Raw genomic sequence first — 12,103 nt, forward strand, 5'->3', positions numbered from 1 at the left:
CGTTCTTTAATTTGCACGTCGTCAGTAGATCACAGGCAGAACTTTCCACTCCCATATGATCTTTTTCAGAATTACACTAATTTGCCCTGTTTAGGAATATTCCATAGAATTGTACCATTTAATATTGTGTAATATAATATTGTGTAAAATAGTTAGTTGAACTATATCAGCAGAATTTCATGATCTTCTCCAGGTGGGAAAAGAATATCACTTCCTTTTAAGGATACTTTACACCGCTTGCTTGACCATAAATGTTTAGTTATCTGTTGTTTTGTAGCCGATTTACAAGCACAGCGAGATCATGTGCTATGAACCAAAACTCAGATCGAACATTCACCCTTGATGAGTCCTCCTGGGAAAAGTTCCTCTTCCTTTTTGGTGCTCATCTCACCACCATCATCACTGCACACTCAGCTCAACCCAGTACAGCAAAATCAAACAGCAGCTCCGTACAATGAAAGCAAATGAGCAAAACCCATGGGCTGACTGGTATCAGATCAGAGCAAAAGGCTCTGTGCTCACTTCTTACATCACAAAACTCTCTGAAGATTCTGCCGCAGCAATTAAGAGGCTGGCGTGAAGGAGATGATGCTTAATAATGCATACTTTTAGCATCAGTGTAATGCTTTCAAATGTATAGTGCACACACAAGCTATGTTTTTTTTTTATTTTTTTTTTTACACACAGCAGGAAAGTAATACATGCATATGTAAGTTATTATTTATGGTAGGAATGCTGAGGAGGCATAATGTTAGTGTGCTTTCGAATGTTCCTGATAGGACTGTTGCTTTGTATCACAAAGTCGTTGATGCGGTTTAACAAGAACTAACTGTGTTCTCCATCGAGCTCTGTCTTTCACAATTCCCTTCAATGCTCAAAGGGCTTCTTATCTCCCACAGAGCGAGCGCTGAGAGCACACGCTTCCAACTGAGCAAAAACACAAGCTATGTAACCTACCTCAGCAAGAGCATTAACACAGCCCATAAATATGTAACTTTATTTAAGCCACAGTGTAGACATCAGGCTAAAGCTAATAAGTGTGAATTGTATACTTTTTAGGTGTTGAAATATTTTCTTTCATGCCAGAATGAAAGGTATTTGGGGGTCAATGACGTGACATTGACATTTTTCTTTAATTAAAAATACCTATTCAAAATGACATTCAAAATGCAATTCATACTTACAGTGACTTGTATGTATGTATTTATGTATGTGAAAAGCTTCAAACTTCAAACAGCTTCCGATAGTCCACTTAAGAAGACATTCTACTTACTATAAATAACTTTGCAACTTCATACATGTCAACTAACTCTCTTTAACCCTTAACTACATGTCAACTAACTCTCATTAGAGTATTAGTAGATTATTGAGTTAGGGGTTCGGGTCAGTAGAATAGGTTGACATGTACTTGCAAAGTTGCTTAGTTGCTTAGAGTGTTTGTTGGAGGAGCATCACAATAAAGTTAGCATTAAGCAGACAGCCATACTCTAATGACTGCTAGTTCACATGTAGTTGCAAATTTACTTATAGTTAGTAGAATGTCTAAGGGAGACTCTAGAAATAAAGTGTTACAGAAAAGTGCTACACTCACTCTCCAAACACAGACTTGACTTTATTGCTGACTTAATCATACAAAGTCAACTCTATTTTTGTAGAATAATTGTTGAACTTCAACTAACTAACCAACCATTCAACCAACATGCAGAAACATTGCCAAAACTTGCCATAATTATGTTTGTTTGTTTTTATTCCCCCCCTGCTCTTTATCATGAACATTGTTATTTGTCATTGACTCTTTTGTGTTTGTGTTTCTAGCTGGTGGACAAGGAGCTGAGGTTCAGATATGGATGTGGTAACATGCATCCTGCCAGTATACAGGTGGCCAACCACACTGTGGCTGATGGCCACTGGCATCATGTCTCTCTGGAGGTCAATGGCACAACTCTTAGACTCACCATTGATGCCAGCCACTCCAAGTCTGTTGTTCTGCCACAACCCTGCAAGCTCACTCAGTCCGGTGGGGCGCTGGTGCTGGCCGGCTCTAATCCCAGCACAGATGCAGAGCGACTGGGCTTCACGGGCTGTTTGGAGAGCTTACGCTTCAATGGAGAAGCGGTTAGAGGAAAGGAGGGGGTGACAGGAACTGGCCCGCAGACCGTCACACTCTTTGGGATCTACCAATGCTGCTCTGATGTGAAGATCTGTGCCAGTAATCCTTGTGAGAACGGAGGCACTTGTGTCGAAGACTTCAGTGAAGGTGGGAAAGCAATGATGCTCTACTCACACACTGTCTATATTGTTTTACCTACTTCTTTATAAAATAAGATATGCAAATTGGATCACCAAATCTGTATGCCATTTTCACAATATGAAAAGGCCATTTTCCCATTTTGCTTGTCTACACCACAATTTTTGATAAACGGATGATTATAATGCTACATCATTTAATCGGCATTTGATGAATTCCTGCTGCCATGATCACTAGAAAATGTCCATAAACATCTCTGTAAAATGAAATGCATTTTATTGCCAAAATAGTAGTATAGAAATAATAAAAATGGAAAAGGTTTGAGATGATAAATCAATTCATTGGTAACACTTTAAAATAATGTTTAAATCATTAACATTAGTTAATGCATTCAGTCTCATCAACTAATGATGGACATTACTTTTTTATTATCATTAATCCACGTTAATGTTAATATAAAATACTAATTAAAAATAATAAATTTTTAACATTTCAAGTTGTATAAATTAACTAATGTATTATTAATAAACATGAATTAACAGTGAACAATAGTCTATTATTAAATTAACATATGATATTATCTCTGTAAAATTAAATGCATTTTTTTTTTACCAAAATAATAGTACAGATAAGGTTTAATAAAATACAGATTGGACTGCAATTGATTAAAATGTATTAATTGGTAACACTTTACAATAAAGTTGAATCGTTTATATTACTTAATTAACAGGAACATTAACCTAGATTCATAAATGCTGTAAAAAATTATAGTTAGTTTCTAATGCATGAACTAAACGTTATTGAAAATTGTCGCTAATTAATTTGAATACACCTGCCATAGTGCTAAACTAGCACATATGCCAGAACCTGGTCAGGTTGGATAGTTAGTGAAAGTGTGCTAAAGTGATGCAAATGTATTCACTCCTCAACATATTTCAAATTTTTTTGTTTCATGTAATAAAATTGTGAAGTAGGGAATTCATTTAAGATGTCCCTTGACTGTTAAGGGACACCAAACCAAAATGCTTGAATTGTCTTTGGAGGATCTAAGCAACACTACACAGATATGGAAATAAAGCTAGGGAGATGATCTCCATTGTATCTGCATCCAAATGTCTCTCAATACTCCAGTGTCAGTCTACTTTGATCTCAGAACAGTGAAGTTCATGACTTTGTTATCTTGGCCATTAAAAGATGCATTTTTTTTTTCCACGTCTGTCCTCCAGGTTTTCGCTGTAGCTGTCCATTGCTATACAATGGCTCTCGCTGTGAGAACAGCAAGCTGCCGGACAATCCTTGTGCATCCCAGCCATGTGCCAGTGGATTGTGTATGCCAAATAATCAAGGCTACATATGCAACTGCTCCACACAAATTGCTGGAAACAGGTGAGACTCATACAGCGGAGCTCTTGAAATCCCACATGCATATTATGTCCTTGGTGAAGGCATTGAGAAGTCTGACTAATCTGCATGAAAATTAATACTTGTGTATTCTGCCTCTTTATCTCTTTCATAAACCCGTGCCCACACAGGTTACATGTGATATGTGCATTTGGCATTCAGCCGTAACTCGCCTTGAGTTAACCATTTAAAACATTATTGATTGTCCTCATTCTTATATTACTCCAAAGCTTGAGCAAATTAGTCATGGATTGAATTTCAATCAATAGATGTCCTTCTGTGTGTCTGTCTCTGTGTGCATCAAATCATAATTACAGTTTATGTATAGCCCAAGACGGGAAACTTTACATACACTGTTTAGTTATCAAATAATGAATTTTTTTTTTTTCTGTTTGGGGGAACTATGCAATTATGTCCAGTACACTGCACATGATATCTGATATTATTGTAATGTATAGTTATTATGTAAAATGTATTATTTTCATTAGTGTTGCAAGACATAACATTATAGTAAGTAGTGAGAAATGTTGATTAAAATGTTTAATATTCATTTAACCATTTATTTTTATTTAATATTATTTATTATGCATTTTTCCTGGAGCGCTAATGCAAAATGCCATCTAAAATCCATCAAATTTTCACTCAAAATTGTTATATGAAAAAAATAAAATAAAATCTTTTTCGACTTGTCTTAACTCAAATCTCTTGCAATGTGTTACTCTCAAAACTGGTTATGTAATCAGATTACTTTAAGTAACTAGTAAAGTAATGCATTACTTTTAAATTTACAACAATATATCCGAGTTACTTTTTCATAAGTTTTTCATAATGCATTCCCATTTATTCATTGAGTTGTGCAAAACACCTATATAGCTTGATAGCATTTAAAAAGAAATGTATCTGGTACACTGGATGTTTAGAATGTGGAAGATATTAACTTCTGATAATCCATAAATGACATACAGGATGGTATGTACCATTTCCATTGATTAGTAATTCAGCTGTGGTATCTGAGTTTGAATGTATCTAGATCAGGGGTGCATTTCCCGTACAACGATGTAACTCGTTACTTAACTACCATAGTACGATGCATCGTTGAATAAATGAACTTGCTAGTCACGACTGTTTCCCGAAGCCGTATTGTCGCAAAGTGGTTGTTCAACCACGCTGGTTTATGACGTAACACACGTGGTGGAGTAATAACTTCTTTTAATGAATCTGTTTGAGATCCAATTAACGCTAGATGTTTTGCTATAAATGACAGACATGGCACCTGAGGACTATTTCTCATTTTTCTCAGTTATTTTGCTCTATTTCCAGATTCAGTCATAGGCTCGTTAAAGCACGTTCGCACATGCACACTCATCAAAAATGGTGCTTTAAATCTCTGAACAAACTAAAAGACGTAAATGACATTTGTATGTATTCTAAATAAAAGATATAGATTGTATTGAATGTCAGCTTGCTTATTTTGCTCAAGATAAGAATTTATTAAGTCCACATGTCATGCAAACTAGAAACTCTGCTTCTAACCACAGATCGAGAGCTGTCACACACTCCTACATTCAGTCAATTGTTTCTTTTCTTTGCAGATGTCAGATTGCGTGCTCTCCAAATCCCTGTCTGGATGGTTTCGCCTGTTCAATGGCGGGGAACTCCATCCACTGTGAGCGCACCTCCTCCCCTCCTTATGTGGAAATTGCAGAGATCTGCGCAGGCATATTGGGGCTTGTCATCCTCGTCGTGGCCTTTGTGTTTTTACGAAAACGCTACGTCAGCAAAACGAAGCACAGGTCCGGCTGCGTGCAAGATTCCAACGGTTACTTCCCAACTTTACCCAAAAGCATGATGAAAGAAACTGAGATCAGCTCTCCCATGGAGATCAGCACTCTGATTGGCTCTGTATGTGATCCGGACAACAGTCCTTTCCGTTCACTCAAACCTCGTGAACAGCGGGAGCTCGTCCCTCAGGTGGGACCCCGGTCTCAGAGGCCTCAGGGTCCTGTGATTTGCAGCGTGGCCCCCAATCTACCTCCTCCACCCTCCACCAGCTCAGACAACGACTCTATTAGGAAAAACAATTGGGAGCATGACTACGAAGGTGAGAACTACAGTTTTATTGATTATTTTCCCGGCTTCTACAGGCTCTTCACTTAATTTGGAATTTAGTCACATCATGAAAGATGAGAGAGGCGGAGGACAAATAGCTGCGTGTGCTTTTGCAGGTCAATGGAAAAGCATGTGCGGGTCATATTCAATTATATCTTCTGTTTTCTGCAGCACTGAGAGTTTCTCCTCGTGATGCTTTCCTTAAAAGCTATGGCTTAAAAACTGTCAATAGCACATCAAAAATTGTGATGTGCTGATATCTCAAGGACAGTTTTGCAACACTCAAACATTTCAAAAACAGTGGAGAATTAAAGTACATATGAATAGTTGTGCAAGCCCAACTTTTAATTATACACTCACCTAAAGGATTATTAGGAACACCTATTCAATTTCTCATTAATGCAATTATCTAATCAACCAATCACATGGCAGTTGCTTCAATGCATTTAGGGGTGTGGTCCTGGTCAAGACAATCTCCTGAACTCCAAACTGAATGTCAGAATGGGAAAGGGTGATTTAAGCAATTTTGAGCGTGGCATGGTTGTTGGTGCCAGACGGGCCGGTCTGAGTATTTTACAATCTGCTCAGTTACTGGGATTTTCACGCACAACCATTTCTAGGGTTTACAAAGAATGGTGTGAAAAGGGAAAAACATCCAGTATGCGGCAGTCCTGTGGGCGAAAATGCCTTGTTGATGCTAGAGGTCAGAGGAGAATGGGCCGACTGATTCAAGCTGATAGAAGAGCAACTTTGACTGAAATAACCACTCGTTACAACCGAGGTATGCAGCAAAGCATTTGTGAAGCCACAACACGCACAACCTTGAGGCGGATGGGCTACAACAGCAGAAGACCCCACCGGGTACCACTCATCTCCACTACAAATAGGAAAAAGAGGCTACAATTTGCACGAGCTCACCAGAATTGGACAGTTGAAGACTGGAAAAATGTTGCCTGGTCTGATGAGTCTCGATTTCTGTTGAGACATTCAGATGGTAGAGTCAGAATTTGGCGTAAACAGAATGAGAACATGGATCCATCATGCCTTGTTACCACTGTGCAGGCTGGTGGTGGTGGTGTAATGGTGTGGGGGATGTTTTCTTGGCACACTTTAGGCCCCTTAGTGCCAATTGGGCATCGTTTACATGCCACGGCCTACCTGAGCATTGTTTCTGACCATGTCCATCCCTTTATGACCACCATGTACCCACCCTCTGATGGCTACTTCCAGCAGGATAATGCACCATGTCACAAAGCTCGAATCATTTCAAATTGGTTTCTTGAACATGACAATGAGTTCACTGTACTAAAATGGCCCCCACAGTCACCAGATCTCAACCCAATAGAGCATCTTTGGGATGTGGTGGAACGGGAGCTTCATGCCCTGGATGTGCATCCCACAAATCTCCATCAACTGCAAGATGCTATCCTATCAATATGGGCCAACATTTCTAAAGAATGCTTTCAGCACCTTGTTGAATCAATGCCACGTAGAATTAAGGCAGTTCTGAAGGCGAAAGGGGGTCAAACACAGTATTAGTATGGTGTTCCTAATAATCCTTTAGGTGAGTGTATATATATATATATATATATATATATATATATATACTGTACAATGTGTCTCTGCAGTTTCTGCCACATCCACTACTGCGTTGATGGACAGTGTGTGAATTTAACACCGTAGATTGTCATAACTGTTATAAGCAGTGCAAAAAACTGTCACATCCCACTCGCATATAGTGGAAGACTCTGGTTTCAAATATACAGTCAAATGAATGCCACACAGAGAGGAATTTTCTGCTCTTGCCATTATAGATGCACAATATATTGGTGTATCAGCTGATAGTGGAGATTTCTTAATGTGGTCAATATTGGATTAATATTGGCTCATATTTTGTATGTTTAATTGTGCATGCTTATTTACCCTGTTTATACATTTAGATTACCATTGCCATCATCGAAATCTCACTTAAAGTGAATCTTTGAAAACATAAATAATTTAGTAACTTAACTGTAAATTGCTAACATAATCATTAGCAGATCTCATACTGTACAGTATAATGTTGTGATGCCTAAATTCACTTGTAGCATTTAATATTACTGATTTTATTTATAAGTTTTACAAAGTTACAAGTTTTATTAAACCTACCCCAAACTTTCAGACAAGGCCATTTATTGTCCATCGACCAAATCATGAAAATAATGTTTGAGACATAATTTGTATTACTAGTACACAAGTGCACCCTGCAACAGTCATGTGGTCCGACTAGTCGACATAGACCCAACTCATCTACTACTTGTAGAACTAATCATCAAATCTGTGCAAACCATAACAAAAAGAACAAATAAACAATTTATAAAAATTCTCATTCACAGTGTATCCAGCTGATCCAGACTACTACGGCCGACCCTCCGTTCAAGCGTTCCCACAGTTTGACATTGTGGAAAGCACCTACTCATCTACTTCCACCGAGTCGCGCAGGAACTCTCGTTTCGGAGGCTTCCCTTTCCCGCTGGACCGGGCCGACCGCCGTGCTCCGTTGCCCCCTTGTTACAGCAACCAGAACTTAGATGACTTCTTGGGGCCGGACGGGCAGCCTCTGCCCAGCTCTCAGTGCCCTAATGAGTACACGGCCATAAGCTACTACCCTACCCAGCACACTCGCAGCCTGGACAACGTCTCCAGCAGCCATAAGAGGCTCAGTGTGCGTTTGAGCGTGGCACAGCCTTCCTATGCGGACAGCGGCGGATCAACTAGAAGGACCGCTCGTAGTTATACAGGCTCAGACACGGTGGAGAGTGACTACGGCAGCTGTGAGGAGGTTATGTTCTAGACTACAAAAAGAGGAGTCTGCGATGGATCAAAGGTCCCGTATGATTATAGAGGGGAAGGTTGTCTCGTGCATATAGTACATGAAGCTCACTGGCTAAAAGCCACAGAAGCACTATCAGTATTAATAGTCACTTTCAGGGAAAACAAATACATCTGTGTGAAATGCGACTTTTCTCATTGTTTTCCCCTTTACGAATCTGTAGAATTAATGCATGACCTTAAAAAGTCTACAGTGTGTTATACTGTAAATGATGTCAGTAGTGTCTAGAGATAATGCGCCCTTATTTGTTTTTGCGAGTTCGATCGCACCCCGTCCGGTTTGGAAAACTATATTGGTATTAGCACATTTGTTAAATGATTGCATGTCATCATCAGATTGGAGGCCAGCTGTGGGACAGATGATTACACCTGTAAACTTACCTGAGGTGTTCTTTGAGGAAAAAAAACCAGTGTGCTATGAAATTGGAATCTTTTTTAAGCGTGCCATATGGTGTAAACGTGTTTAGTGATGCAGGGTATATAGAAGCACATTTCACTACAACAGATTGGTGGTTACATTGATTTGTACAGTCGACTGAAGCAGAGGCTGGTTCCCTGCTGGATCAAAAATGTAGTACACAATGTGAAATATTACATGTATGTTCATGAAATATCAAATATAGTTCCCCCGCAAGTTGATGTGTCACTGGTTGTTAGGAAATTTGGCTGTTCTGTTAAGATGTGTATGAATTGCTGTGTTTGGTGAATAGTAATTGTACATGTGAACTATGCGCTGGCTTAAGCTTCTCGTACTGCAGATGTTTTCAGTTTTAAGAGTTCCCAGTGATCCAAAGTATTCAAACAAGGCCATAAGAAATCCCTATGTTGCTTTGTATGGCTCAATTATGCTTCTTGACTGTCATAATGCTTACTAATCATTAAAAAGATCAAAAATACTGCCAAAGTATGAAAGAAATTGGATTGATTGAAGAAATGTGTATGTGTGTGTACATCACAAACAACAGCTGCATTTTATATTCTAAAGCGCTTCTGTCTATGATCTGTGTTCATAACAGTGATGTCATCCTTAGTGTACAATTATTATTTTTTGAGAAGTTATGAATAGGGATTCCCACCACAGCACATCTTATTGGATGCAAAGATGACCTGAATGTGAAAGGCTTTGGAGATTCGTTTATCAGACGGGTGCATGTGTCATCAAATTGTATTGCATGTGCTCAATGAAACTGCTTCCTTCCCTCACTGACTGTAGTGTTTAGTCTGTAGTGTTTCAAATGACATAGTGCAGTGTTGATGTACATATTAATGGCAGCTGTTGCAAGTATTTGTTATTCTGATCTGCCGGATGTTTGTGCAGTGGGTGTGGTATGTATGAATGGATTTTTTCTGTTTCTTTTTTTATATTTTGAAAATTCAATGTGGGGTGAAACCCATGTTTAAAATGAGTTCCTCTGTGAGAGAATCTGTGTTGTCTTTGCCATTTCCCATCTCTGTAGAAAATACTATGAACTATATTAAATAAAAATTATGTTTAATATACAGAATGCACTGTTGTATTTTAATTTACTATATGTGACCCTGGATCACAAAACCAGTCACAAGTTGCACGGGTATATTTGTGGCAATAGCCAACAATAAGGGTCAAAATTGATTTTTCTTTTATGCCAAAAATTAACTAGGATATTATGTAAAGATCATGTTCCATGAAGATATTTTGTAAGTTTCCTACCATAAATATATAAAAAAATTATTTTTGTGAGTGAATGCAGCACAATTGCAAACATAAATTGACAACTTTTTTAATGTTTCGATTTTTAAATTTAAAAAAATAAAATGTACCCTCAGATTCCAGATTTTCAAATAGTTGTATCTTGGCCAAATATTGTTCTATCCTAATAAACCATTCATTAAATGGAAAGCTATTCAGATTTCAGATGATGTATACATCACAATTTAAAAAATTTGACCCATGTGACTGGTTTTGTGGTCCCAGGGTCACATATTATTACTTAAGGATTAAAAAATTCCAAAAGTTTGGAGTCAGTTTGATTATATATATATTTTTTAACTAATATTCAGCAAGAATGCCCCGTGATTGATCAATTGATCAAAAGTAACAGTTAAGACATTTATAATGTTATAAAACATTTCTGTTGTAATTCTTTTCAACTTTCTATTTAATCACAGAATCCTGAATAAAATGTTTGACCGTTTCTACAAAACAATATTAAGCAGCACAACTATTTTGTCTATAATAATAAATGTTTCTTGACAGTTAAATCATCAAATCAGAATGATTTCTGAAGGATCATGTGACACTGAAGACTGGAGTGGATGAAAATTCAGCTTTGCCTTCACAAGAATAAATTACATTTCAAAATATCTTTAAACAGAAATCAGACTGTTCAAATTGTAATAATATTTCACATAATTACAGTTTTTACTATTTGGATCAAATAAATGCAGCCTTGGTAAGTATAAGAGACTAATTTCACAAACATTAAGGAATCTTACCAACCTCAAACCTTGGAATGGTATAGCATAAAAATTAGCTTTATTTGGTAACACCTAAATTTTAAAACTAATTAAACTGCTGTGTTTTTATAGATATTTTAGTTTTATTATACTTTTAGTGAAAGGGCATCACACTGTTGTTGTCATTCCAGACATCTCAAAATGAATTTAGCGATGGTTGAGGGAGACTCAGCTTTCACACATAGAATAAATGTGTTTAGTACAGGGGAACTGTGTTTAGTACAGTTTTGAAACACTACAGACTAAACAGACCTTTTAAAGGTCAAAGACCTTTCGCAGAGGGCCCCTGTTACTCTGTTCCACTATTACCCCCTGTCCGACGCCCCTGGTTTAGGAAGAACATATGCGATCAACACTCAGAGGAGCTGCGACTCAGCTCGCCGGGCTGTTGTGGGCTTCACAACAACTACTGTAACTCAAAAATTTCACAAGATTTATGTACGAGTGAAAGTGGAGCAGTCCCATTATGTATACTTCTGTCTTCTTGAGGCAGAGGAATCTCCTCATGGCTAAAGACCCTTTAGGGTTTCGGAAATAAGTGTCAACTAATAAAAATACTGAGTAGCCTACCATAACTCATCTTGAATGTGTTATTCAGGTGAAATGACTTCTAAAAAGACTACAAAAAAGTCTTTTTTTTCTCTGTTTCTTTATCTTGTCCCTGGGGAATTGATTGGATGGTTTTGGTTTGTTATTGGTCGATCTTATGTGAGTGACAGGTTGTCCCGCCCTCGCGCCAGTAAACACAAGAGATTGCAAGAGGGAGGGGAAGTTATTTTAATAGACTATGACAGCACATGAATTAAAAAAAGATGTGCAAGGACAAATACAGCAACATTCCATAAAATATAAGAATTGTCTAATTGGATTTCATGGTGACTTTAATGTCCACAATTAGACGCTGTGAAAAGATTATCAACAACTGTGCAGCTGTTCGCACCGTCCCCTTAATATTCAGTACAAAACTGATCAAGAGAC

The 12,103-nt window shown here is 37.9% G+C and overlaps 1 protein-coding gene across 1 annotated transcript in view; it reads left to right on the forward strand.

The window, feature by feature from the left end:
• Nucleotides 1-10,134, forward strand: part of fat2 (FAT atypical cadherin 2) — a 48,194-nt gene extending 38,060 nt beyond the window's left edge. Inside the window, exons 21-24 of the mRNA XM_082177231.1 lie at nt 1,816-2,257; nt 3,475-3,634; nt 5,242-5,750; nt 8,134-10,134. Of these exons, the coding sequence (XP_082033357.1) occupies nt 1,816-2,257; nt 3,475-3,634; nt 5,242-5,750; nt 8,134-8,591 (1,569 nt within the window). The 3' untranslated portion in view covers nt 8,592-10,134. The remainder of the gene's footprint in view (nt 1-1,815; nt 2,258-3,474; nt 3,635-5,241; nt 5,751-8,133) is intronic.
• The last annotated feature ends 1,969 nt before the right edge of the window (nt 10,135-12,103 follow it).

This window comes from Leuciscus leuciscus (assembly GCF_965113295.1).
Source record: "Leuciscus leuciscus genome assembly, chromosome: 8".
Lineage (NCBI taxonomy): Eukaryota > Metazoa > Chordata > Actinopteri > Cypriniformes > Leuciscidae > Leuciscus > Leuciscus leuciscus.